This window comes from Theobroma cacao, chromosome 7 (assembly GCF_000208745.1).
Source record: "Theobroma cacao cultivar B97-61/B2 chromosome 7, Criollo_cocoa_genome_V2, whole genome shotgun sequence".
In the NCBI taxonomy this organism is placed as follows: domain Eukaryota; kingdom Viridiplantae; phylum Streptophyta; class Magnoliopsida; order Malvales; family Malvaceae; genus Theobroma; species Theobroma cacao.
The window spans coordinates 380,096-401,370 of record NC_030856.1 but is presented as its reverse complement, the minus strand read 5'-3'; the positions used below and the strand labels follow the sequence as shown (position 1 = coordinate 401,370).

At 38.4% G+C, this 21,275-nt stretch overlaps 4 protein-coding genes across 6 annotated transcripts; 3 read left to right on the top strand and 1 right to left on the bottom strand.

The window, feature by feature from the left end:
• Positions 114–7,471, top strand: LOC18593203 (enhancer of mRNA-decapping protein 4). 2 transcript variants are annotated; one of them, XM_007020308.2, is made up of 12 exons: positions 114–1,113; positions 1,905–1,954; positions 2,029–2,185; positions 2,269–2,493; positions 2,685–2,813; positions 3,037–4,671; positions 5,154–5,513; positions 5,589–5,708; positions 5,844–6,014; positions 6,285–6,449; positions 6,609–6,734; positions 6,946–7,471. In XM_007020308.2, the coding sequence occupies exons 1-12, from the start codon at positions 424–426 to the stop codon at positions 7,252–7,254; spliced, it is 4,137 nt and encodes a 1,378-aa protein (XP_007020370.1). In that variant the 5' UTR covers positions 114–423; the 3' UTR covers positions 7,255–7,471. The 2 variants fall into 2 exon arrangements, with proteins under 2 accessions (XP_007020370.1, XP_017980195.1); XM_018124706.1 differs by having other exon boundaries at positions 6,567–6,734.
• On the top strand, positions 7,702–9,126 carry LOC18593204 (sufE-like protein 1, chloroplastic/mitochondrial). Its single transcript, XM_007020310.2, has one exon. It carries the CDS (start codon positions 7,766–7,768, stop codon positions 8,906–8,908), a length of 1,143 nt encoding a protein of 380 aa, XP_007020372.2. The 5' UTR covers positions 7,702–7,765; the 3' UTR covers positions 8,909–9,126.
• LOC18593202 (chaperone protein dnaJ 11, chloroplastic) lies at positions 10,592–11,381 on the bottom strand. The gene has a single exon (XM_007020306.2). The coding sequence runs from the start codon at positions 11,215–11,217 to the stop codon at positions 10,774–10,776; it is 444 nt and encodes a 147-aa protein (XP_007020368.1). The 5' UTR covers positions 11,218–11,381; the 3' UTR covers positions 10,592–10,773.
• LOC18593200 (probable galactinol--sucrose galactosyltransferase 1) lies at positions 16,873–21,231 on the top strand. 2 transcript variants are annotated; one of them, XM_018124951.1, is made up of 13 exons: positions 16,873–17,038; positions 17,391–17,636; positions 17,747–18,006; positions 18,095–18,185; positions 18,307–18,355; positions 18,452–18,543; positions 18,624–18,731; positions 18,808–19,353; positions 19,436–19,577; positions 19,656–19,723; positions 19,823–19,957; positions 20,069–20,286; positions 20,420–21,231. In XM_018124951.1, the coding sequence occupies exons 2-13, from the start codon at positions 17,437–17,439 to the stop codon at positions 20,794–20,796; spliced, it is 2,286 nt and encodes a 761-aa protein (XP_017980440.1). In that variant the 5' UTR covers positions 16,873–17,038; positions 17,391–17,436; the 3' UTR covers positions 20,797–21,231. The 2 variants fall into 2 exon arrangements, with proteins under 2 accessions (XP_017980440.1, XP_017980439.1); XM_018124950.1 differs by having other exon boundaries at positions 17,372–17,636.

Below are 21,275 nucleotides of genomic sequence, written 5' to 3'. Positions count from 1 at the left end.
ATATGTTTCACATAGAAACAGCCCTTTACTTGTGATTGAAAACAGATTAGGGAGAGACGGGGGAGGAAAAAAGAAATGAAAAGCCATGATCCAAAACCTTAAAGTAAGATTTTTTTTTTTCAATTCTTCCGCTCAAGAACACAATATTGCCTTTTGAACCCCATAAGGCTCTCCAATTTTTCTCTCCCAAGTCCCCACCTCTTCACTTCCGAGTCACCATCATTCAGATTCAGGGGTCTCTCCTCTTTCTTCTTCTTCTTCTTCTTCTTCTCCAGCTCTCTCAGAATTCTTCTCTGCTTCTCCTTTCTTTACTCAGATCCTTCACTTCTGCCACACATATAAATACCCCATCTTTTTACTTGTATAAAAATCACATTCTTTCTCTCAAGAACCAGAAAGATCCCTTCTTTTTTTCTTTGTGACATGGCTTCAACAGGAAACCCAAATCAAACCATCCCATTTGACATGCAGAAATTCTTCAAACCCACAATTTCAAACCCATCAGCAGCCCCAACAAATCCCCAACAGCAAAATCCATCGGCTCCTTATCCTACTCCTTCTTCTTATCCTCCACCCTCTCCTCCTTTCTTTCATCCCCAGTATCACCAATTCTACATGCCTCCTTCCTCGACTGCCCATCCAAATTACCAAAGCGCCCCACAAGATGCAAAATCCCTTTCCTTTCCTTCCCCTCCCCTTGGCCCTTACAATGCTGGCACCCAAATTCTTGCCCTTATCAACTCCTCTCCGCAGAACCCAGATTTCCCGCCTCAAAATCAGCTTCCTCAACAGCAGCAACCACCGCCCGCAGAGTTTTTGGGCTCTGAGGGTCCCAATGTGGGGCCTTTAAGGGTGCCAAGTTGCAAGCTGCCCAAGGGCAGGCGGTTATCAGGCGCTCAGGTGGCTTATGATATTGATACGAGGCTGGCCGGGGAGGTTCAGCCGCAGCTTGAGGTCACTCCCATAACAAAGTATGGGTCTGACCCTCAGCTGGTGGTGGGCAGGCAGATTGCTGTTAATAAGTCTTACATTTGTTATGGGCTAAAAGGAGGCAATATTAGGATTCTTAATATAAACACTGCATTGAGGTCTTTGTTTCGTGGGCACACGCAGGTTTAGCTCTTTAACTTTATTAGCTTTTTGTACTTTCTCTATTGGATTGAAATGAACGTGGTAATAGAATTGAGCTTAGAGTTTCATGGTATTGAAGTGCATGACTGCAAACTTGGTATGTTTATGATGAAATGATGGCAACGTTATGGTCTGAAATAAATGTTCATATTAAGTCAGGCATGCCAAGCTGTAGTTGCATAATTTACTGCTTTTCAATGATTGTGGAAACTTCAACTTTTTGTTAAAAGAGAACTGCATCCTAGGTTGTGATGGCTGTGTTATTGGAATTTGGTTTCAAGTTTTGTAGCATCATGGTGCACAGTGGTGTAATTTTGTCTAAAAGTTGAAGAATTGGTGGTTGGGTTTGATATTGTTTTCCTTACTTTTTAGTTTTCAGTTCATGTTTAATTGCCTCTTTGGCAATGGCACTTCTGTTTGGGTGACCATTGGATAAAAGTTGGAGGCTTGTGGCATGGTGGTTGGTAGTAGTGTTGTGCATTTATGGGATTAAAAAACGAAGATGGTGGTGGCTAACATGGTGTTTATGTGTATATAGAGCCTGTGTGATACTTAATTTATCTTGTTCTTTTCCTTTGCCTTTTGGTTTACTTTGCAAAGTACATAAATGTTAGTTTGAGAGGATGTGACTGCAAGTATGAATGTTGAAAAATTTGTGCATCAACTTTGGTGATTCTTTAGAGCTGGTATCAGAATAGAGCTAAAAAATAATTTGCCTAGACTTTTGTTGGCTTATTGTCGTTTCATTGAAAGTGACCTTTTCCTTTTCTCAGAGGGTTACAGACATGGCTTTCTTTGCTGAGGATGTTCACCTTTTGGCTAGGTAGTTTACTTTCTTTAATTGTTAATTATGTTGTGCTTTATTTCTCCCCATCTTGGTGACACACTTTTATTCAGTGTGAGTCTAGAGGGACGGGTATTTGTATGGAAGATATCTGAAGATCCAGTTGAAGAAGATAAGCCACAGATTACAGGAAAGATAGTTATTGGTGTTCAAATATTAGGTGACGAGGAATATGTACATCCACGAATTTGTTGGCACCGTCACAAACAAGTAACGCAACTTTCAGTGCTCATTCTTGACGAGAGGTTTATTACTGTTTTGTTGCCAACGAGTATTGCGATAACATTTTGCAGGAAGTTTTGGTGGCTGGGATTGGAAAACGCATTCTGAGAATTGATACTATGAAAGTTGGGAAGAGCGAAGTCTTCTCAGTTGATGCACCTTCACCTCTCCAATGTCCAATTGACAAGTTGGTTGATGGTATTCAGTTGGTTGGTAAACATGATGGAGAAATTACTGATTTGTCAATGTGTCAATGGATGATTACCCGATTGGTTTCTGCTTCTAAAGATGGCACGGTTTGTATATCGCTTCCTTTTGTTATATTGATATGTGGATATCTGTATGTTCTCTGTGTTCCATTGTGGTAGAATCATGGAACTAAGTGCTTGGTTTATTGTTGTCTATTGCTGAAATTTCACGTTGAATAAATGAGTAAAATGCAGTTATGTCTGGAATGCCTTACTTACAAGCTTATGTTATGCAACAGATAAAGATATGGGACGACCGCAAGGCAGTGCCACTAGCAGTGTTGAGACCACATGATGGCCAACCTGTTTATTCTGCTACCTTCCTGAATGCGCCTCACCGACCAGATCATATTATACTCATAACAGGGGTAATAATTGCTGTATTCTCTCTCTCTCTCTGACCTTATCCTTATCAAGCTTCTGCCTAGTTGTTATTTGCTGACCTGTTGATATGATGTTCATGGTTAAGCAAATTGTTATTGATTTGGTTAGTATAATATAGGTTCCTTTTCCATGTGACAGTCTTTTCATTCTGATGAATGGCCATTTGTCTGATTTTTCGTAGTTGAATTAATTGCCATTTTTTGCCAGGGGCCCCTAAATCGAGAAATCAAAATTTGGACATCAGCAAGTGAAGAGGGTTGGCTACTTCCAAGCAACACTGAAACATGGACTTGCACCCAGACATTAGACTTGAAGAGCTCTGCTGAACCTCAAATTGAAGAAGCATTCTTCAATCAAGTTGTTGTATTATCTCAAGCAGGCCTTTTCTTACTTGCAAATGCTAAAAGAAATGCTATATACGCTGTACATGTAGAATATGGCTCTTGTCCAGCAGCAACGTGCATGGATTACATAGCAGAGTTCACTGTCACTATGCCTATACTAAGTTTTACTGGGACAAGTGATCCTCCTGATGAACATATTGTTAAAATTTATTGTGTTCAGACACAGGCTATCCAGCAGTATGCCTTGGAGTTATGCCAGTGCATCCCACCACCACTGGATAATACTGGCTTAGAGAAGTCGGAGTCAAGTGTTTCATGTGATGCAACTAATACTGAAGGCTTTGATGCTTTGGATCCACCTGGAAATAAACCTTCTGAATTATCTTTTTATGGTTCAGTTCCCAAACCAAGTACACAAGTTTGTAGCTCTGAAAATTCAATTGCAGCAAGGTATCCTTCAAGCCCTCCTTCTATCGAGGCAAAAACTGCAGAAACATTTAATACTTTGAATATTGATTCTAAATGTCCCCCTGCTGCTTTGGCATCAACAGCAAGTGATGCGGATATTGTCTGTGTTGCATCACCACCACCACTTCCACCTAGTCCTAGGTTGTCTAGAAGGCCCTCTGGTTTTCATAGTCCGTCAAATGGCTTTGAGCCAACATCCCAGCTAGGTGACCATGGTGGAAACCAGCTGGTTGCAGATTATTCAGTTGACAGACAAATGGAAACTGTTCGAGCAAATTTGTCTGATGTGCATTCTTCAGAAGATGTTTTGAGAAATGATGAGAAGAAAATAGTAGCAGATGAGAAATCTAATGCATGTAATCCGCCTATCATTTTCAAACATCCAACTCATCTTGTGACTCCTTCTGAGATATTGATGGCTGCATCATCATCTGAAACTACCAATATCACCGAGGGAAAGAGTGAGGGTGAGGTGAACATTCAAGATGTGGTTGTTAACAATGATGTGCGCAATGCTGAGGTTGAGGTAAAAGTGGTGGGCGAAGCAAGATCTTCTCAGAACAATGAATTTGCTTCCCATGGAGACTCCCAAAATCGGAACTTGGAAAATAGAGAGAGATTATTTTGCTCTCAGGCTTCAGATCTTGGCATTCAGATGGCTAGGGAGTGCTGTGCAATATCGAGAGATGCTTACATTGTGGATGAATCTCAGCAAGCAGATGGTGTCGCTGCATCAGGGTCACTTGTACAACCTAATGTCGGTGAGGAAGAAATCCATGATTCCAGAAAAGATCTGCCTGGAAAGGTTTTTGAATCAGCGATGCCTTCTACATTTCCGCAATCACCGGCACCAGGTACAAAAGGGAAGAAGCAGAAGGGGAAAAGTTCTCAGGCATCTGGTCAATCTTCTCCATCTTCAAGTACTTTCAATTCTGCAGATTCTTCCACTGAACCAGGAGGGAATTCCAATCTCCCCTCAGCAGGTGCTGCATTTCCTCAAATTGCTGCTATGCAAGAGATGCTTAATCAGGTGATTGCCTATAGACAGTAAAATTGGAAACAAAAAAGATGGATACACCTGTATGTATCTGTTGCATGTGCACTTTGTTTCTGCATGGTAACATTTAAATATGGTGGAGTCTGGTGTAAGTATAGCAAATTGCTACACTTGAGTATTGGTGAAGAAGTCTTTAACAATTTTCAATTGGTTTCATTAATGGTTTAGTAATTTTGGTAAATTTAATTTAGCCCCTGTAACAGACCCAGGTTCCTTTATTTTATTTACTTATTTTTGGATGGGGGATGGGGGGACTATGCTAGCTTCGTGTAGCTTTGTCTCACCATTAGTCCTCCATTGTAAATTTTGGTTGAGAACTGTAAAAAATATTTCCCTATTTTTTCTTTACTGTATTTCACTTAGCAATATGTTAGCATACTTTTGCATACAGATGTAGTTTAAATTTTTTTGCACCAAATATGGTCTCTTGACTGTGATTTCAATCATTCTTGCAGCTAATTACTACACAAAAGGAAATGCAGAAACAAATGTCAAATATAGTCAACCTCCCGGTTACAAAAGAAGGCAGAAGAGTAGAGGCAGCTCTTGGACGGAACATTGAGAAAGCCATTAAGGCCAACACTGATGCTCTATGGGCTCGTTTTCAAGAAGAGAATGCCAAAAATGAGAAGTTGTCACGAGAACGTGCACAGCAAATGATGAGTTTGATCACTAATTTTATAAACAAGGACTTGGCAGTTATGTTAGACAAAGCCGTCAAGAAGGAATTAACTGCAGTTGGACCAGCTGTAATTCGTACCATTACTCCAGCAATAGAGAAAACAGTAACTTCAGTTATCACTGAGTCGTTCCAGGTTAGAATTCTAAAGATCTAGTTTGTTTGCTTGAAAGCTGTCTTAGTGGAATCTAACTAGTCCTCTGTGCCACAGAGAGGGGTTGGAGATAAGGCAGTGAATCAACTAGAAAAATCTGTTAATTCAAAACTTGAAGCTATAGTTGCGAGGCAAATTCAAGCACAGTTTCAAACTTCTGGCAGGCAAGCACTCATGGTATGTACAAGCTCAACTTCACTCAGTTGAATAGCTGAAGAGGGTTATTTGCAGTCTTTTACATAAAGTTATTGTCATTTGGCATGTTCCAGGCAATTTCTAGTTATTAATTTATTTATTGTTTATTTTATTTAGGAGGCTCTGAAATCTAGTGTGGAGGCTTTAGTGATCCCTGCCTTTGAGATGTCATGCAAAGCAATGTTTGAGCAAGTAGATGCTGCATTTCAGAAAGGGATGGTTGAACATACCAACGCTGCTCAGCAACACTTTGAGTCTGCAAGTTCTTCTTTGGCAATTGCTTTAAGGGTATATTTTTGTGTTACACTTACTATTTCACTCGAAGGCTGATTATTTTTGTTGTTTTTCAAAGATTGTATTACATTTTCAGCATTAGATGTTGAATAACTTATTGGTAAGGATTATTGTTGCTTTTTGGCCATTTGAGGTAGTATGCATTCAAATACAATGTTATTTGCTGCTTCAGTTCTTGTTCAATGTGTGTGTTTGTCAGTTTATTGCTGCTTTTCAAATGTATCTTTGTATAATTTTGTCCTTCGAAATTTATTTTAATTGCAGGATGCCATAAACTCTGCATCATCGCTTGCTCAAACCTTAAGTGGAGAATTTGCCGATGGACATCGAAAACTTTTAACTTTTGCAGCTGCTGGAGCTAACTCAAATGCAGCAAGCCCATTGACTTCTCAACTCAGCAATGGACCTTTAAGTGCTCTGTATGACAAGGTACATTTGTTTCCCCATTTACTTGTGTTTCTCTGCTATAATTCTCAATAAACCTGGACTGCCAAAGTCAATCTGGCTGTTAAGTATCGCTTCGTTTTCTTTTCATAAATGTTTCAGTTAACTACTTTAGAGACAAAGGATTTTATGTCCATGCCTCAGGTTGAGGTGCCAATGGATCCAACAAAGGAGCTATCAAAATTGTTATCTGAACGCAAATATGATGAAGCTTTCACTGCTGCCCTGCAAAGAAGTGACCTCTCTATTGTTGCTTGGTTATGTTCACAGGTATGCCTTTAATGTTTAAGTGTAAAGATTATATGAAGTATAAACCTTCGATTTTGGCTTCCTTCTTTATGATTTTGAATTCATATTGATGTTAGGTGTCAAGTCTCCCTTCTTTCATTTTTCCCTATTGCTTCTTGTCTCAACTTTTGCCTTGAACTTTTGGTTAAAAGACTGCTGTAGGTATTTACTCTCCTTATCCTGCTTATGCTAGGTTGATCTACGTAGCATTCTGTCAACTGCCCCTTTTCCTTTGAGCCAAGGAGTGCTGCTATCTCTCTTGCAGCAATTGGCATGTGACATCAACAAGGATACACCACGAAAACTCACATGGATGGTAGATGTGGCCACCGCCATAAACCCAGGCGACCAAATGATCGCAGTGCATGTGCGGCCAATCTTTCAGGAAGTCTATAAGAGAGTGCACGACATAAGTAGCTCGCCTCTGCTCACGGGCGCTGAACACGCCAGCATCCGTGCTCTCTTTTATGTCATCAACTTTGTTCTAATGACCTGTAAATGATGAACATGAGGATATGTTAGTTACAAGTTTGTACAAGAAGTTTCTGGTTTGTTTTCATGCAAGGACCCTCTGCTTTGGGGTACAGGAAAAATTGGGTCCTGATTTTGTAATCTAGTGATAATATAGACTATAAGAAACTAGGCAGCATTTCAGATTTGTATTTTCCTTGATCTTCTGCAGCTCTGCTGACATTTATGCAAGTATTGATTTTGACTTATATTTTTCTCTTAGAAGGCTATGATTTCTGCATTATCCATGACAGCAACATCAATGTAGTTTGAGCTCGGCAAATTCCAAAATTTGAGCCTGCATTCTTCAGACTTGCTTACCTAGCCCTCCAACCTGAAAGTAAAAGTTGCAACATTTAAAGGAGCCTCTTTTCCTTTTCTCAATAAAGAAAAGAGCTTTTGGCTTACGTTATTCATACACCATAAATATGAACTTGAAAATTTGGGTGGTGTGGAAAACTTTTAAAGGAGGGAGAAACGGTGCGTTTCGGTTATAATAAAGGATGAAACTTTGGTATGGTGGTTGCTCTGTATCTCGAATCCTCTGCTTCCAAGCATCAAAAATGTCATCATGTTCCTTCTGTTCCGCTCGCTTTTTCACTTCCAAATTGCCAATCTATTTCCACCCAACAAAGCCCTTCCTTTCCCCTTCTAAACCCTCCAATTTTTCCTTCTTTTACAACAGATCCATCTCTTTCCAGAAGATTCCTACTAAAACACCACCACCGCTCCAATCATCCTCATCAAGCTCCACCCAACTCCAACCCATGGAGGAACTCCCTCCTAAGCTGCAAGAAATCGTCAAGCTTTTCCAGTCTGTCGAAGAACCCAAGGCCAAGTACGAGCAGCTCATGTTTTATGGCAGAAACTTGAAACCCCTCGATACCCGATTCAAAACTAGAGAGAACAAAGTTGAGGGTTGTGTTTCGCAGGTTTGGGTTAGGGCTTATCTGGATGAAGACAAGAATGTTGTCTACGAAGCTGATTCTGATTCTGTTTTAACCAAAGGACTTGCTGCTTTGCTTGTAAATGGATTGTCCGGAAGGCCTGTCCAGGAAATTTTGAGAGTTTCTCCTGATTTTGCTGTGCTTCTTGGGCTGCAACAGAGCTTGACACCTTCCAGGAATAATGGGTTTTTGAACATGTTGAAGCTGATGCAAAGGAAGGGTCTTGAGTTGCTCATTGAAGCTGAGAAGGGTAGTGGATCTTCCAGTAGTGGTCAGGTTGTGAGTGATGGATTGAGTTCTCAAGCGGGTAGCAGTGAAAAACCTGTTGATAACTCAATCTCGGATTCAAAAGTTGATGAGAATTTAGGCGTTGGATCGAGTTCTCTAAAGGGTGGTGAAGAAAGTTCAAGTGGCTTGGGAAGTAGAGGAATGAGGATAAGGGAGAAGCTGAAGAGGGAGCTTAGTCCTGTTGTATTGGAAGTGGAGGATGTTTCTTATCAGCATGCTGGACATGCTGGTGTGAGGGGTAGTGATGGGGAAACGCATTTTAATTTGAGAATTGTGTCAAAGGAATTTGAAGGGACGAGTTTGGTTAAAAGGCATAGGCTAATTTATGGTTTGTTGGATGAAGAGTTGCAGAGTGGATTGCACGCCTTGTCTATCGTGGCAAAGACACCATCTGAAGTTGAAGCAAAATGAACAGATGTCATGACTAGTGGAAAAATAGGTTCTTTTCTTGTACTGTTTGATGCTTTGAATTTAAGATGATGCTCTCTACTTTTGTAGGTTTTGAAAAGGTGTTAAATTGAGGAATTGGGACTATTGTACCTTGGATTTTTGTTGACAATTCATAAATCAGTTATATGCTGCTCGAATTTTTGAATAAATAAGTGCCTATGTGGTTCTTTTACTATGAATTTTTCACATTTTTTGTTGTTGTGGCTTTCAGTCATGTTCTTAATGTCCTTGGTTGGACTATCATTCGAAGGTTTAGGAATTTGGTTTGAAGTAAATGTTTGGTTGTGATTTCTCTAGACTTTAGGGCCTAATCCTACATGAGGGAGACTGTCAGCAACATGGATAAGATAATTTCTACGGCTCTTTGTGCGTTCCTAGCATTTTAACAATAAAGGATCATGGTATCCTGTTCCATCATATTGTAAAGGGCTGTTAAAACATAGTTGTTCATTCTGGTCTTTCTAGCAGAGATGTTCATCTGTTTTTATATCTGCTATAATCTTATTCATTCTTCTGTTTTATTAGCAATTATAAGAATCTGGCATTTGGGCTAAATATGTGGCAATTGGTCCCCTTTCTTTCTTTTGGGGAAAGTACTAGACAATGAGACGTTAAGATGTAAAGTAGGGAGTTGTTGGTTGTAGAGAGAGTCAGATAGATTGAAAGGGAAGTAAAACTGTAAGCATTTAATGATAAAAAAATGGTGAATGATTGATAAAAATTGATGCGAGGTGTTTATGGTGTATAAGATGCATAGGATCTAGTTGGTTGTCAATGTCCCAATGGATGACCGTCGAGTTGGTTTCTGCCATTGCGGATGGCACATCTTGTGTTGTTCCTTATCATTCTGCTATGGTAAAATGGTTATATTTGGCTACTTCTGTGGCCGGTGACCACAGTGGACTAGAACCTTATTGCTTTAACATGCAGGTGTGTGTTTGTCTTTGTTATATGACACCAAAGCATTACTTGTTCATCATGATAAATCAGGTAAAGATTAAAGACCAACGAATAACACTTTCATCGCCCTCTCATCAGGATGTTCTTTCTTTTGTTATGTTGGACATAGACAGTCCAGGATTTGTTGATATCTGGACCATGCCATTTAACAAATGCAGGTGTGTGCGTGTGTGTTTGTCTTTGTTACATGACACCAAAGGATTACTTGTTCATCATGATCAATCAGGTAGAGATTAAACACCAATGAATTACACTTTCACTGGACTCTCATCAGGATGTTCTTTTGTTCTGTTATATGTTGAACAAAGACAGTCCAGGATTTGTAATTTGTTGATATCTGGACCATGCCATTCAACAGATTGGTTCCTCTGTGTCCTAACCAAAACAGTCCAGTCCAGGGTCCTTTCTGTGCATCTAAACTCTTTTGTTTTGAATTGAAAGCTATTGAGAGACTGCAAAGTGTCTTGTATGTTGCTTCCCTATAAAGGTTAAAGATCAAATTAGGGAAAGGAAATTCTGTTTTGACATCTTAGATGCACTTGTTTTGTACATGGTGAGTTTCTATACCTATTGGCCTCTGCTCGAAAACCAATATGTATCTCATTACCATTCAATGCACTCTGTACCTTGGATTGTGTTCCCAGTGTATTGATAAATGAGAGGGAAAGAAGAAGAAGAAGAATGTTGAAGATGGGGAAGAAAAACAATGTGTATTTACTCAATTCCCGCAGACAAAACAAAAGAATCAGAAGGGGGGTTTTTACAATAAATTCTACCAACATTGCCACGTCAAGTGACATGTCTTTAAAATTTCCTACATTTCCGCAACCTTTGACCTAACACCAACAGTTTGCGCCTAGCTTTCTCTACCAGCACTGATCGGTCTCCCATGTCCGGGGCGTGTATACCCGAGCCCAGACCCGCCTCGCGCGCCCCACCAACGACATATCATACATCGCCCTCGCCGTCGGATCCGACAGCGTCGCGTACGCGTTCTGTATCTCGATGAAATCGCGACCGTCCGACGACGAACCCATCGCATCGGGATGGTACATCTTGGCCAAGCTCCGGTACGCCGTCTTGATCTCGTTCAGCGACGCGGTCCTCTCCACCCTCAGCACCTCATACAAACTCCCCCTCGCCAGAGTCACCGCCGTCGCCGCGTTCTTGTTGCCCTTGGCGGTAGCCGACTTGAAGGACGGCGTCTGCACCGAACTCCTGACGGTCTCCGCCTTCCCCCGTCGCGAAATCGGAGAGAAACTGCTGATGGGTTTAGCGGCCAAAGAAGATGAAGACAGAGCTGCGTACATTGGGTAAAGGAAAGGTAAAACAGGAATGGAAAAAGAGGGAAATCGAATGCAAATTGATATACGAGGTGAGGGGAGACCAGAGGGGAGTGGGGATATAAAGAGGTCAAAGATAGAGACTTTGTTTAGAGAGAGAAAGGCGGTGGTTTTTTCTTAGAGAGAGAAAGTACAAAAACCGGGTGTGTGTTATCTTTTGTCGGGTGGTTTTCTGTCTTTGGATGCTGACATGGCAGTGCGTGTCTGAAATTTTGTGATTTGTTTTATAAAATGCTTCTAGAAGATCTTTGTCCTCTTTTTTTTCTCCGGCGCCGGCTTTGAGCCAGCCGTTTAAGAAGTTTCCTTCTTTCTATTGTTCTTGCCGGCTTGGTTTGGTTTTTGATTTAAGCAGGAAATTTCAGATATTTCGATATTTTTTAAAGTTAAATTTTAAAAAAATAATTTAATTACTTGAGCTTAAGCTCGGCTTGATTAAGTTTGATTAGTATTAATTCTGAGTAAAAGGTTTGAAACTCGAGCTTGAATTTAAATTTAGGACTCATGTCATATACAAATTGAGTGTAATAAAATTCTAGTTTAACTAAATTTATTAATCAAATGATTTGATTTAAGCTTGATTAAAAAATGAACTAATTGAGTTAGAGTAGCTCGGTTCAGTTCGTTTATACCATACTCCTAACAAGGTAATTGAAAAATTACACGTAATATAAAAATAAGAAAAATTAGTCTATGTTTGATGTTTTTATAAAAAAAATATTTTATCTCAAAAAATAGAAAATATATATAATTAGTATCATACAATTATGTATATTTCTAAGTAAAACTATTTTTACAGTGCAAAGGTTATAATTTAGATTTTATTGTAAATTAAGTTAATTAAAAATTTAAAAAAAAAAACAATGGGCAAATAGACCATTGAATTGAAAATAAAGATTCACAATATGACACCAGCACACTTGTCCTTAATCAGTAAATCACATGACTAGACCCATCTTCATTCCAATGTAGAAATAAATATGTGAGATATTTATAGAATATATAATAATATATGAAAACACTCCAATTCATTAATTCTCATATCTTGGGTTGCTGGTTTTAAAATCTATGGGCAGAACCATGTGCTTTTCATATGTATACTTCAGCATGCAATTTCACTTTCCAATCGTGCCAGTGGATTTTCTTTTACTTGTACTCTCCCAAGTGTTGGCTAAAGCTGAACAAGCATTGCTTGCAGCCGAGGGAAAAAGCTCCATCACAATCCTCCCCCTAAACCATCAAGGTCAGGCCCAATGGCCCATGGTCCCCCTTCCTACCAGCTCGTGGTTAAGTGAGCTGCAGCTTGGCCAGACCATGGTTTCTAGAAGACTAACACCCTCACCCGTCCACGTATTTAACAAGTCCCTCTACCTCTTATGTCCTACGCTTTATCTATCTGTACTGTCACAGCCTTGATTCTGATTGGCCCCAATCCGACGGTGGAGACTCGATGAAAGAGACTGCCCAACCTGTTTGTTCTATCATTGCAACACATGGAAGGGGAAGGATTCTTTCAATTCTGTGGTAGTTTGGCACGTGCAAGGGCTTCTAGAAGCCCCTTGTCCTTCTGTCTCTCTCAAATCAAGTGTCCCCAATCTAGATACTCTATTATAATATCAAGTGCAAGTCTTGCCATTGCACAACGGATAGAGTTGTTTTCAAATTTAGCCATTTGTAGGGGAAGCTTGGCATGTGGGGGAAGCCTTCTAGAAGGCTTTCATCTAAAGAGTAAGAGGGGGAGTAACCTTTTTAGGTCAATTATTGGTCAATAACACTAAAAAAGATAAATAGTATTAACCCACGACACTATTGTCAAGATTATAAATACGTACACAAATATATTTATTATATGACATGACACAATTAATATACAACAAATAACTTGAATTAAATTTTATACAACACAACACCGTTATGACAGATGAATTTATTTAAATTAGTATTATAAATGATTTAAACATATCATATCATATAAATTAAAACAATAACACAATATGAGTTAAACAAATGTATGCGAGTTAAGTAGATTTAATTTGTTTAATATACGAAATTGTACAAAACATGATAATCCTAAATTCAAAATTCTTAACTTTATATCATAGGCTCATCCATTTTACAAAATAATGGTTCTCATCTCCTTTTCTAATCCCATTGTGAGTATGTCTCCATATGCATTGCAGCAGCAATTAATTAGTCGTCTATTATTAATGGTTTGTTTGTCTATAAAAATTGAAAGTTATGGCCTACAACAAACTCCCATGTTTATACTTTTATAATGGAGATTGATGGAAAGCTTAGGATAATAACTATTTTTGACACATTAACAAAATAATTTTAACTCCACTTCCTAATAAATTTTATATATATATATAAAGTAAGTCTTTCCATCTTGACTAAACTGTTTGCATGTATCTTATTCTACATAATAACACATAACATTTCTACATGGTGCACCTTTTTTGTAATGATGATGATTGATGAATCTTAAATATCCATAATCCAAGTTTTCCATTAGCTAATAATGATTTACACATAGTGCTAATCGTGTATCACACAATCAAGTAAGTATTTTTTTTTTATCAATTTTAATTATCTATGTTGATATATTTTGTATTTCATCAATCTGTTCGATAGTAATTTGACTTTTCGCATTAGCATTGTTTACTATACTCTTTATGACGTTGTTTCAATATTGTTTATAATGTGACAGGTTCCTAATCAGGATTTCGTATTGTTTTATGATGTTTAATATATATATTTGGTTTAGAAAAAGGGGTAGAAATGAATTTATATAGAAGGAAGAGTTAGAACTTGCTTGGGTTGTCTTTGTTTGGGTTGCAATCCACGTATGTGCACAAGTGCATGTGGGGTGTGGTGCTGAAACCGAAATAGAAAGTGGTCAATTTCTGTGAATTTTGTATAATAATAATGTGAATGTGAAGCAGAAGACAAAGAAGATGGATCCAAAGCTGTAAAGTTAAAGCAAAGAAGAATAGGTTAGCAAAAGCCAAAGGGCCAACAATGTCGACAGTCGAGATTCAAGCAGCACAGCACACAGCTTTAGAAAATATGTGAGCCTTTTCACCCACTGGATTTCCATCTTTGGAACCAAACCATCATGCCATGTTCAATGGTCCATCTTGGGATAACTCGATTTTTCAAAAATTTAAAATCGAATCGGTTAAATTAATTCAATCAATTGAATTATCGATTAAACCGGTTAAATCGATCGAATAAATATGAATTAAAATATGATCACTAAAATAAGATTTTTATGCCAAATTCCTTTAATGTTATTATAACCCAAAAGTCATGTTTCTTTTCTTTTCTTTCTTGTAGGGTAAACACTTTTTGAATTGGATTACTTTATTTTATTTTTTGGCTACAAAGTGTCATAAGAAGATTATTATTTCTTCCTTCTTTCTATGGTGGAGAAGCTATCATTGTCTCTAAAAGGCCAAAAATATCTGCCCAAGGTATTTTATGTATGATCCATTGGTAGTGGGAGCAAAAGAAAAGTCAGCGTTTACCCATAGCAGATTTTTCTAAGGATTCTTCCTTTATTTGCTAGCAAAGCAAGCACCCAAAGAACAACAAAACAGGAACAAGCCATTAACATGCATTAACAAAGCAATTAAGGGTTTAATTAATTAGATATATAGCATTTGAGCATTTGACTTTTAATCGATAAACAAAAAGTCTTTAGTTTAATTTTGATATTATTTTATCATAATCATGGTATATGTATGATTAATTATCTATGTGAATATTACTTAAAATGAAAGGAATAGGATTTAAATGTGATAATTGGAAGTCACACCTTATGATGCTTTTATATGTGTAATACATCTCATTCATTAAAATTAAGACTTGGGAGATGTTGCTATGGTATCAGTTTTTCTGCCATCTTCATCATGAGTTAATTAGCAATCATAAAGTTGGATGTCATTATTTTACTATATAAATCCAGTTAAATCTTATCCTCTTCAAGCATTAATTTCGTTTTTTATCGTCTTAATGAATTACCGATAATATTTATCATATACATACATATATAAATATTAGAATATTATTTTAATTGTCATATAAATTAAAGACAAATAGAGTATATATATTTTTATTCGGCGGATGCCGGTTAAGGTCATTTTTACCTAAAAAAAAATCTAAAACTGAAAATATTTGTCAAATAATACAAAATAAAATTGTTAAAGCTGCAAACTTAAGCTAGATTGATGATATTCCCATCAAATAATATTTAAGGACCCATCCCATGTTTCAGGTAGACGGGCCAAGCTACTAGGTTTGGTGTGAGAAGTGGCTATGAATCTATAATAATTAAGATAATGATACAAGTTTGGTATTACTTCATTTCTAGATAACTACCCCAAAGCTGTTCTTTGCAAATGATCAAAAGCCATTTGGACTAAAAACAAAATAAAGTTATCCAGAAAACACACACACACACACTGCCATCTCATAAAGTTTTGCATTTATAAATTGAATAATATATACTCTTATATGCCCTATCATTTGGCAATTATTAAGAGAATAATCCAGCAATTTAGAATTCAATTTAAATACTCAATGATTTTAATTTGTTTATTATGATTTATCTGTTGAAAGGCAATGGTTTAAAGCCTAAGTTTTTGCTTTGCCAAGGGATTGGTCATGATCATGAAGTTGATGCATGACTATGGGTGATACTAATATTTGAAATCCTGACAAGAAGTCTACTATACCCTGACAGGCAACAGCATCCAACCTGTTGGTTCAAGGATATGCCTTCGATCGTCAACTTGGTGTGGCTAGTATTTCACAATGTTATGCTGAGAGATTACAGTTTCTTATTCAACGTGATGGGTAGCTCTAAATTGAACGTAAATAGAGATCTAGTAGATAATTGAATGTTATGAATCAAGGGAATGGTTAGCAAGACCGCTTTGCTTTTGGCTTAACGGGTCCAGTTTTGGAGCTTTGAATCCTCCTACAGTCAGATTCACTGATAACTGTTGGGCTTCACGGAGAAAATATATAGCAGTTGGGCCTTATAGGAAGATCAACTAGATCCAACCCCGGGCCTTTCCTCTAAGCCTGATGCATCCGCATGCATAGTGACAAGTACGTTGTAACTTCTTCCAATCACGTCTGCCACTTCTTCGGCTACATAAAAGCAACCTGGAAATTAAGCCTTGAGGTATTTGTGTGGAGTATGGACCGCGAGTTGTCATGGTGCTAATTAAGCAAACAGCTAATGTTTGTGACAATACATTCAATGGTTTGTTGCCACAGAGAAAAGGTCTGAACTCCCTAGGTATAGACTTCACAAAAAGGAGTAAAAGGATCTATTTCGGTTGACTCCTACTTTGACAAGCCTATCTACTAGAAAGTTGTCTTTTCTGGAGGAGTGCTTCATTCTGCAAGGAGACTACATTTTTTGAGTCATATTATGATAGTATGGGTGGCGGCCATGGAGTGGAGAAGTAGTACCGCCACCTGTCTTGCTAATTACAATTTCAGCTTCTCTTATTTGGTGTTTTAGTTGGCTGCTGTGCTATCTATATATTATATACATAAAGTGACTATTTGAGGCCCACATTTATCTATGGCTTTATTATTTACCAACATTTTATGTTTGTTTCTTGCTTCTATTTTTTTCTTTTTTTTAAAGGCTTCAATTACCCTTCCACATCAAAAGTAACCAAGGAAGTAGCTAGAACCAGAAGAAATGACGACAGCAATGGCAATCATTGATGCTGCTTGTATCTTTGTAAATGACAAGTCTAGTCCAGTGGTATGTTTCTTTTTTCCCTTCAACATTCGTATTCTGATTACAGAATCAAGAGGAGTTTGGATGGTTTTATGCTTTGTTTTCTAATATGCTGCTTCCGATTGATTAATTGTTTTGTCTGTGAGCATTTCTACAGAATATGCTTGCTTTGCTTGTAGGCCATTAGATTCGAGCATTGAAAGATTGCTTTTATTATTCTGACACCCCCACCCCCAAAAAAATGTGCTTTCATTTGTAATAGGACAGCTGCATACAACAAATTGTTGGATATGATATTGATTCTGCTGTTTCTGTTATAGTAGTATTTGTTTTTCATTTCCTTTGTGTTGATTTGAGGTTCTTGCTCCTGGGGCAGTGGCAGTTTCTGTTCTTGATTCTACTTTCTAGCTACAAGACTCAAAATGACAGTTGGGGCTGGGATATCTGTGAGTGATGGGAAGTTGACGGTGTATGGGAACTGCATCTTGCGTGATGTTCATGACTATGTAGTGATAACACCAGCCTCATCAGGCTTAGGGGATGCACTGATCAATGGGGCTTTCATTGGAGTCAGATCAGATCAGAAGGGAAGCAGAAGAGTCTTTCCTGTTGGAAAGCTTGAGTATGTTCATCTTCAGGGCTCTTCGAATTCATTACGATTTTTCTCTCATGTTTTTGTCATTATGCTTTCCTATGTTTTTCTTGGCATTAAGTTTCTGTTCTGACCAGCAGGGAGTTGCGTTTCATGTGTCTCTTCCGGCACAAATTCTGGTGGATGACTCAATGGATGGGTGCATCTGGCAAAGATATCCCCTTTGAGACCCAATTCCTAGTTGTTGAAGTATGTGATGACACTCATCTTGATGAGGGAAGTAAAGATGAAGCCGAACAATCAATAACGTATGCAGTTTTCTTGCCAATTCTTGAAGGTGATTTCAGGGCTGTTCTTCAAGGGAATGAACAAAATGAGATGGAAATCTGCTTGGAAAGTGGTAAGAAAAAGCATTAATTTAGATTTTGACATGATCTGAATATCTTGGTTCTCGTTATGAAATTTGTAGGATTGCTGGTTATTTGCAGGAGATCCTACTGTTGATAAATTTGAGGGCAGTCATTTGGTTTTCGTTGCAGCTGGATCAGACCCTTATGATGTTATCACCAACTCAGTGAAGTAAGTTTCTCCCCTCTCTTCCATAAGAAGAATTTCGATTCCTTCACCAGTAGCCTCAATAGTGTCAGTCTTTATCTTAACACGAATGGTTGATCAAGCTGCATTACAAATTGAAACGCAGGACAGTTGAGAAATATTTGCAAACCTTTTCTCACAGAGAGAAAAAGAAGGTAGTTTCTCTCTTTCTCCAATGAAACACTTCATTTGCAGACCTTTTCAGGCCCTTTTATTTATAATGTTTATTGTCTTCATGCATCATGGTTCAGATGCCAGACATTCTCAACTGGTTTGGCTGGTGTACATGGGATGCTTTTTATACTAATGTCACTGCTGAGGGTCTGAAGCAAGGATTAGACAGGTTTTTCTCTTCTCTTTATGGCTGTACAAAATCATATGGTTCCAGCATCAGAGAAGGGTAGTGACTTACTTGTTTTGCAGCTTGGAGAAAGGTGGAACTCCTCCCAAGTTTGTTATAATTGACGATGGATGGCAATCAGTTGGTATGGATCCCACTGGCATCGAATTCAGATCTGATTACACAGCAAAGTAAGCACTTGAACCACAATTAGTTTTCCTTAATCAGTCGATAAATTTTAACCATTTGGGCTTCATTTTGTTCCAGCTTTGCAGACAGATTAATACACATCAAAGAGAACCATAAATTTCAGAAGAATGGCAAAGAAGGTCACAGGGTAGATGATCCAGCATTGGGACTTCGCTATGTTGTCAGTGAAATGAAAGAAAGACACCCTTTGAAGTATGTTTATGTATGGCATGCAATAACCGGGTACTGGGGAGGAGTTAAACCTGGTATTACCGAAATGGAACGCTATGAACCCAAATTAGTACATCCTATTTCATCTCCCGGGGTTCAGTCCAATGATTATTGTGAAGTTTTGCAGTCCATCACAATGAATGGTGTTGGCCTAGTGAATCCAGAGAAAATTTTTGACTTCTATAATGACCTTCATTCGTATCTGGCATCTGCTGGTATTGATGGTGTCAAAGTTGATGCTCAAAGCATTGTTGAAACTCTTGGGGCAGGCCATGGTGGAAGAGTAAAACTCACTAGAAAATTCTATCAGGCATTAGAGGCTTCGATATCTAGCAACTTCCATGACAATGGAATTATTGCTTGTATGAGTCACAACACTGACAGCTTATATAGGTAGCTGTTCTAGTCGGATTACAATTTTTATTATGGGGAATCATAATTCTAGATTTTCATGAGTTACAATTTGTTTTTGCAGTGCAAAGAGCACGGCTGTTATGAGGGCTTCAGATGATTTCTTCCCAAGAGATCCCGCCTCTCATACAATTCATATTGCATCAGTTGCTTATAATACCATCTTCATTGGGGAGTTTATGCAGCCAGACTGGGACATGTTTCATGTAAGCTGACAAATTTTGACTATGTATTGGTTCCTTCTGAGTTCTGAGTTCAATTTGAATAATTCATTCTCATGTCAGAGCCTACATCCAATGGCTGAATACCATGGAGCTGCTCGTGCTGTGGGAGGATGTGCTATTTATGTCAGGTGCAACTTTTTGGTCACCAACTCTGCTGGCTTTGGTTTGACAATAATCAGTTAAACATGTGGTTTCTTATATTGGATATTTTATTTTAATTATTACAGTGACAAACCTGGACAGCATGACTTCAATCTGTTGAAGAAGCTTGTACTTCCTGATGGTTCTGTGTTGAGGGCTAAACTTCCTGGAAGACCAACAAGAGACTGCTTATTTTCTGATCCTGTCAGAGATGGGAAAAGGTAACACAGAAAATAGACCTATTGTGATTATGTCTTTTGGAATGTCACCTTCCTCCCTGAAGGAGAAATCCCCCCTTTTGTTTTTGCTTATAGACACTTTTTATGTTGCAGTCTTCTGAAAATATGGAATCTGAATGATTTTACTGGAGTCATCGGGGTATTCAACTGCCAGGGAGCTGGTTGGTGTGGGGTTAGAAAAAAGATGGTTAGCCTTGACGAACAACCTGGTATAATCACAGGCTTTGTGAGGGCTAGAGATGTTAACTATCTTCCTCAAGTAGCTGAAAATGGGTGGACTGGGGATAACATCTTATATTCACATCGTGGTGGTATGTTATGCAGCTTTGTTGTACTCCCTATATGTGGTTTTGAGGCTATGCAGAAGAAACCATCATGTTGAAAATTGCACAGAAAACAATTCCTCTTCGATTTCTGATGAACTTTCTGTGGTGCCAATTGCAGGAGAGGTGCGTTATCTTCCAAAGAATGCATCCATGTCAGTTACACTAAGGCCTCGAGAATACGAGGTTTTTACTGTTGTTCCTGTTAAGGCCCTGTCCAATGGGGCTAAGTTCGCTCCCATAGGTCTAATGAAGATGGTCAATTCAGGAGGGGCCATCAAGGAGTTGAAATATGAATATGAGAAAACTACAACTATTAGCTTGAAAGTTCGAGGCTGTGGCCTGTTTGGAGCCTTCTCATCCACTCAACCCCAGAGAATAATGGTTGATTCTCAGGAAGTGGAATTTGAATATGAAGGAGGATGCGGTTTGGTTACTATTGCTTTAAGAGTCCACGAGGAAGGGCAGTACCTTTGGAACATTGTCATTGAGCTATGAAGACTGAAAATTTTGTGCAGCTGTAGGGAGACTGATAATGCTAATGCTGCTAAACTATTAGCTATTACATAGAGAACCCTCTTGTTGAACAAGTTAAAGGAAATGCATAACAAGGGTGACTAGATAAGATTCAAGGGAAAATTATAAAGTGCTCTGCTACTTAGCTACTACCTGAACCTTTCACAGAAAACTCTTTTAATGGAGTACTAGTCATATTTTATGTTAATTATCTACGAATATGTGTCAAAAAAGAATATAACTCTACGTGAAGACTGCTACCCATAGGTCATATTCAATGCTAGCTGGAGCCTTGAGAGTTGGGACCAATATGATACCAGGAAAACACTCGGTACCTTCATGCTTTTCGTCTCTGATACTGTAATCACATAATTTTAGTCAATGAAAGATAGCTCAACCGTGTCATGGACGACAAAAGGAAAGTTCAACCGTATCATGGACGAAAAAAGGAAAATTCAAAT

Bases quoted from the DNA above. Each gene is read 5' to 3' on its own strand.
- LOC18593203 (XM_018124706.1), top strand. From the start codon at position 424: ATGGCTTCAACAGGAAACCCAAATCAAACCATCCCATTTGACATGCAG. The intron at 2,814-3,036 runs GTAATAATTGCT...ATTTTTTGCCAG, and splicing joins ATATTATACTCATAACAGGG to GGGCCCCTAAATCGAGAAAT. The intron at 6,735-6,945 runs GTATGCCTTTAA...TGCTTATGCTAG, and splicing joins TTGCTTGGTTATGTTCACAG to GTTGATCTACGTAGCATTCT.
- LOC18593202 (XM_007020306.2), bottom strand. From the start codon at position 11,217: ATGTACGCAGCTCTGTCTTCATCTTCTTTGGCCGCTAAACCCATCAGC.
- LOC18593200 (XM_018124951.1), top strand. From the start codon at position 17,437: ATGACAGTTGGGGCTGGGATATCTGTGAGTGATGGGAAGTTGACGGTG. The intron at 19,578-19,655 runs GTAAGCTGACAA...TTCTCATGTCAG, and splicing joins CAGACTGGGACATGTTTCAT to AGCCTACATCCAATGGCTGA. The intron at 20,287-20,419 runs GTATGTTATGCA...TGCCAATTGCAG, and splicing joins CTTATATTCACATCGTGGTG to GAGAGGTGCGTTATCTTCCA.
- LOC18593204 (XM_007020310.2), top strand. From the start codon at position 7,766: ATGAAACTTTGGTATGGTGGTTGCTCTGTATCTCGAATCCTCTGCTTC.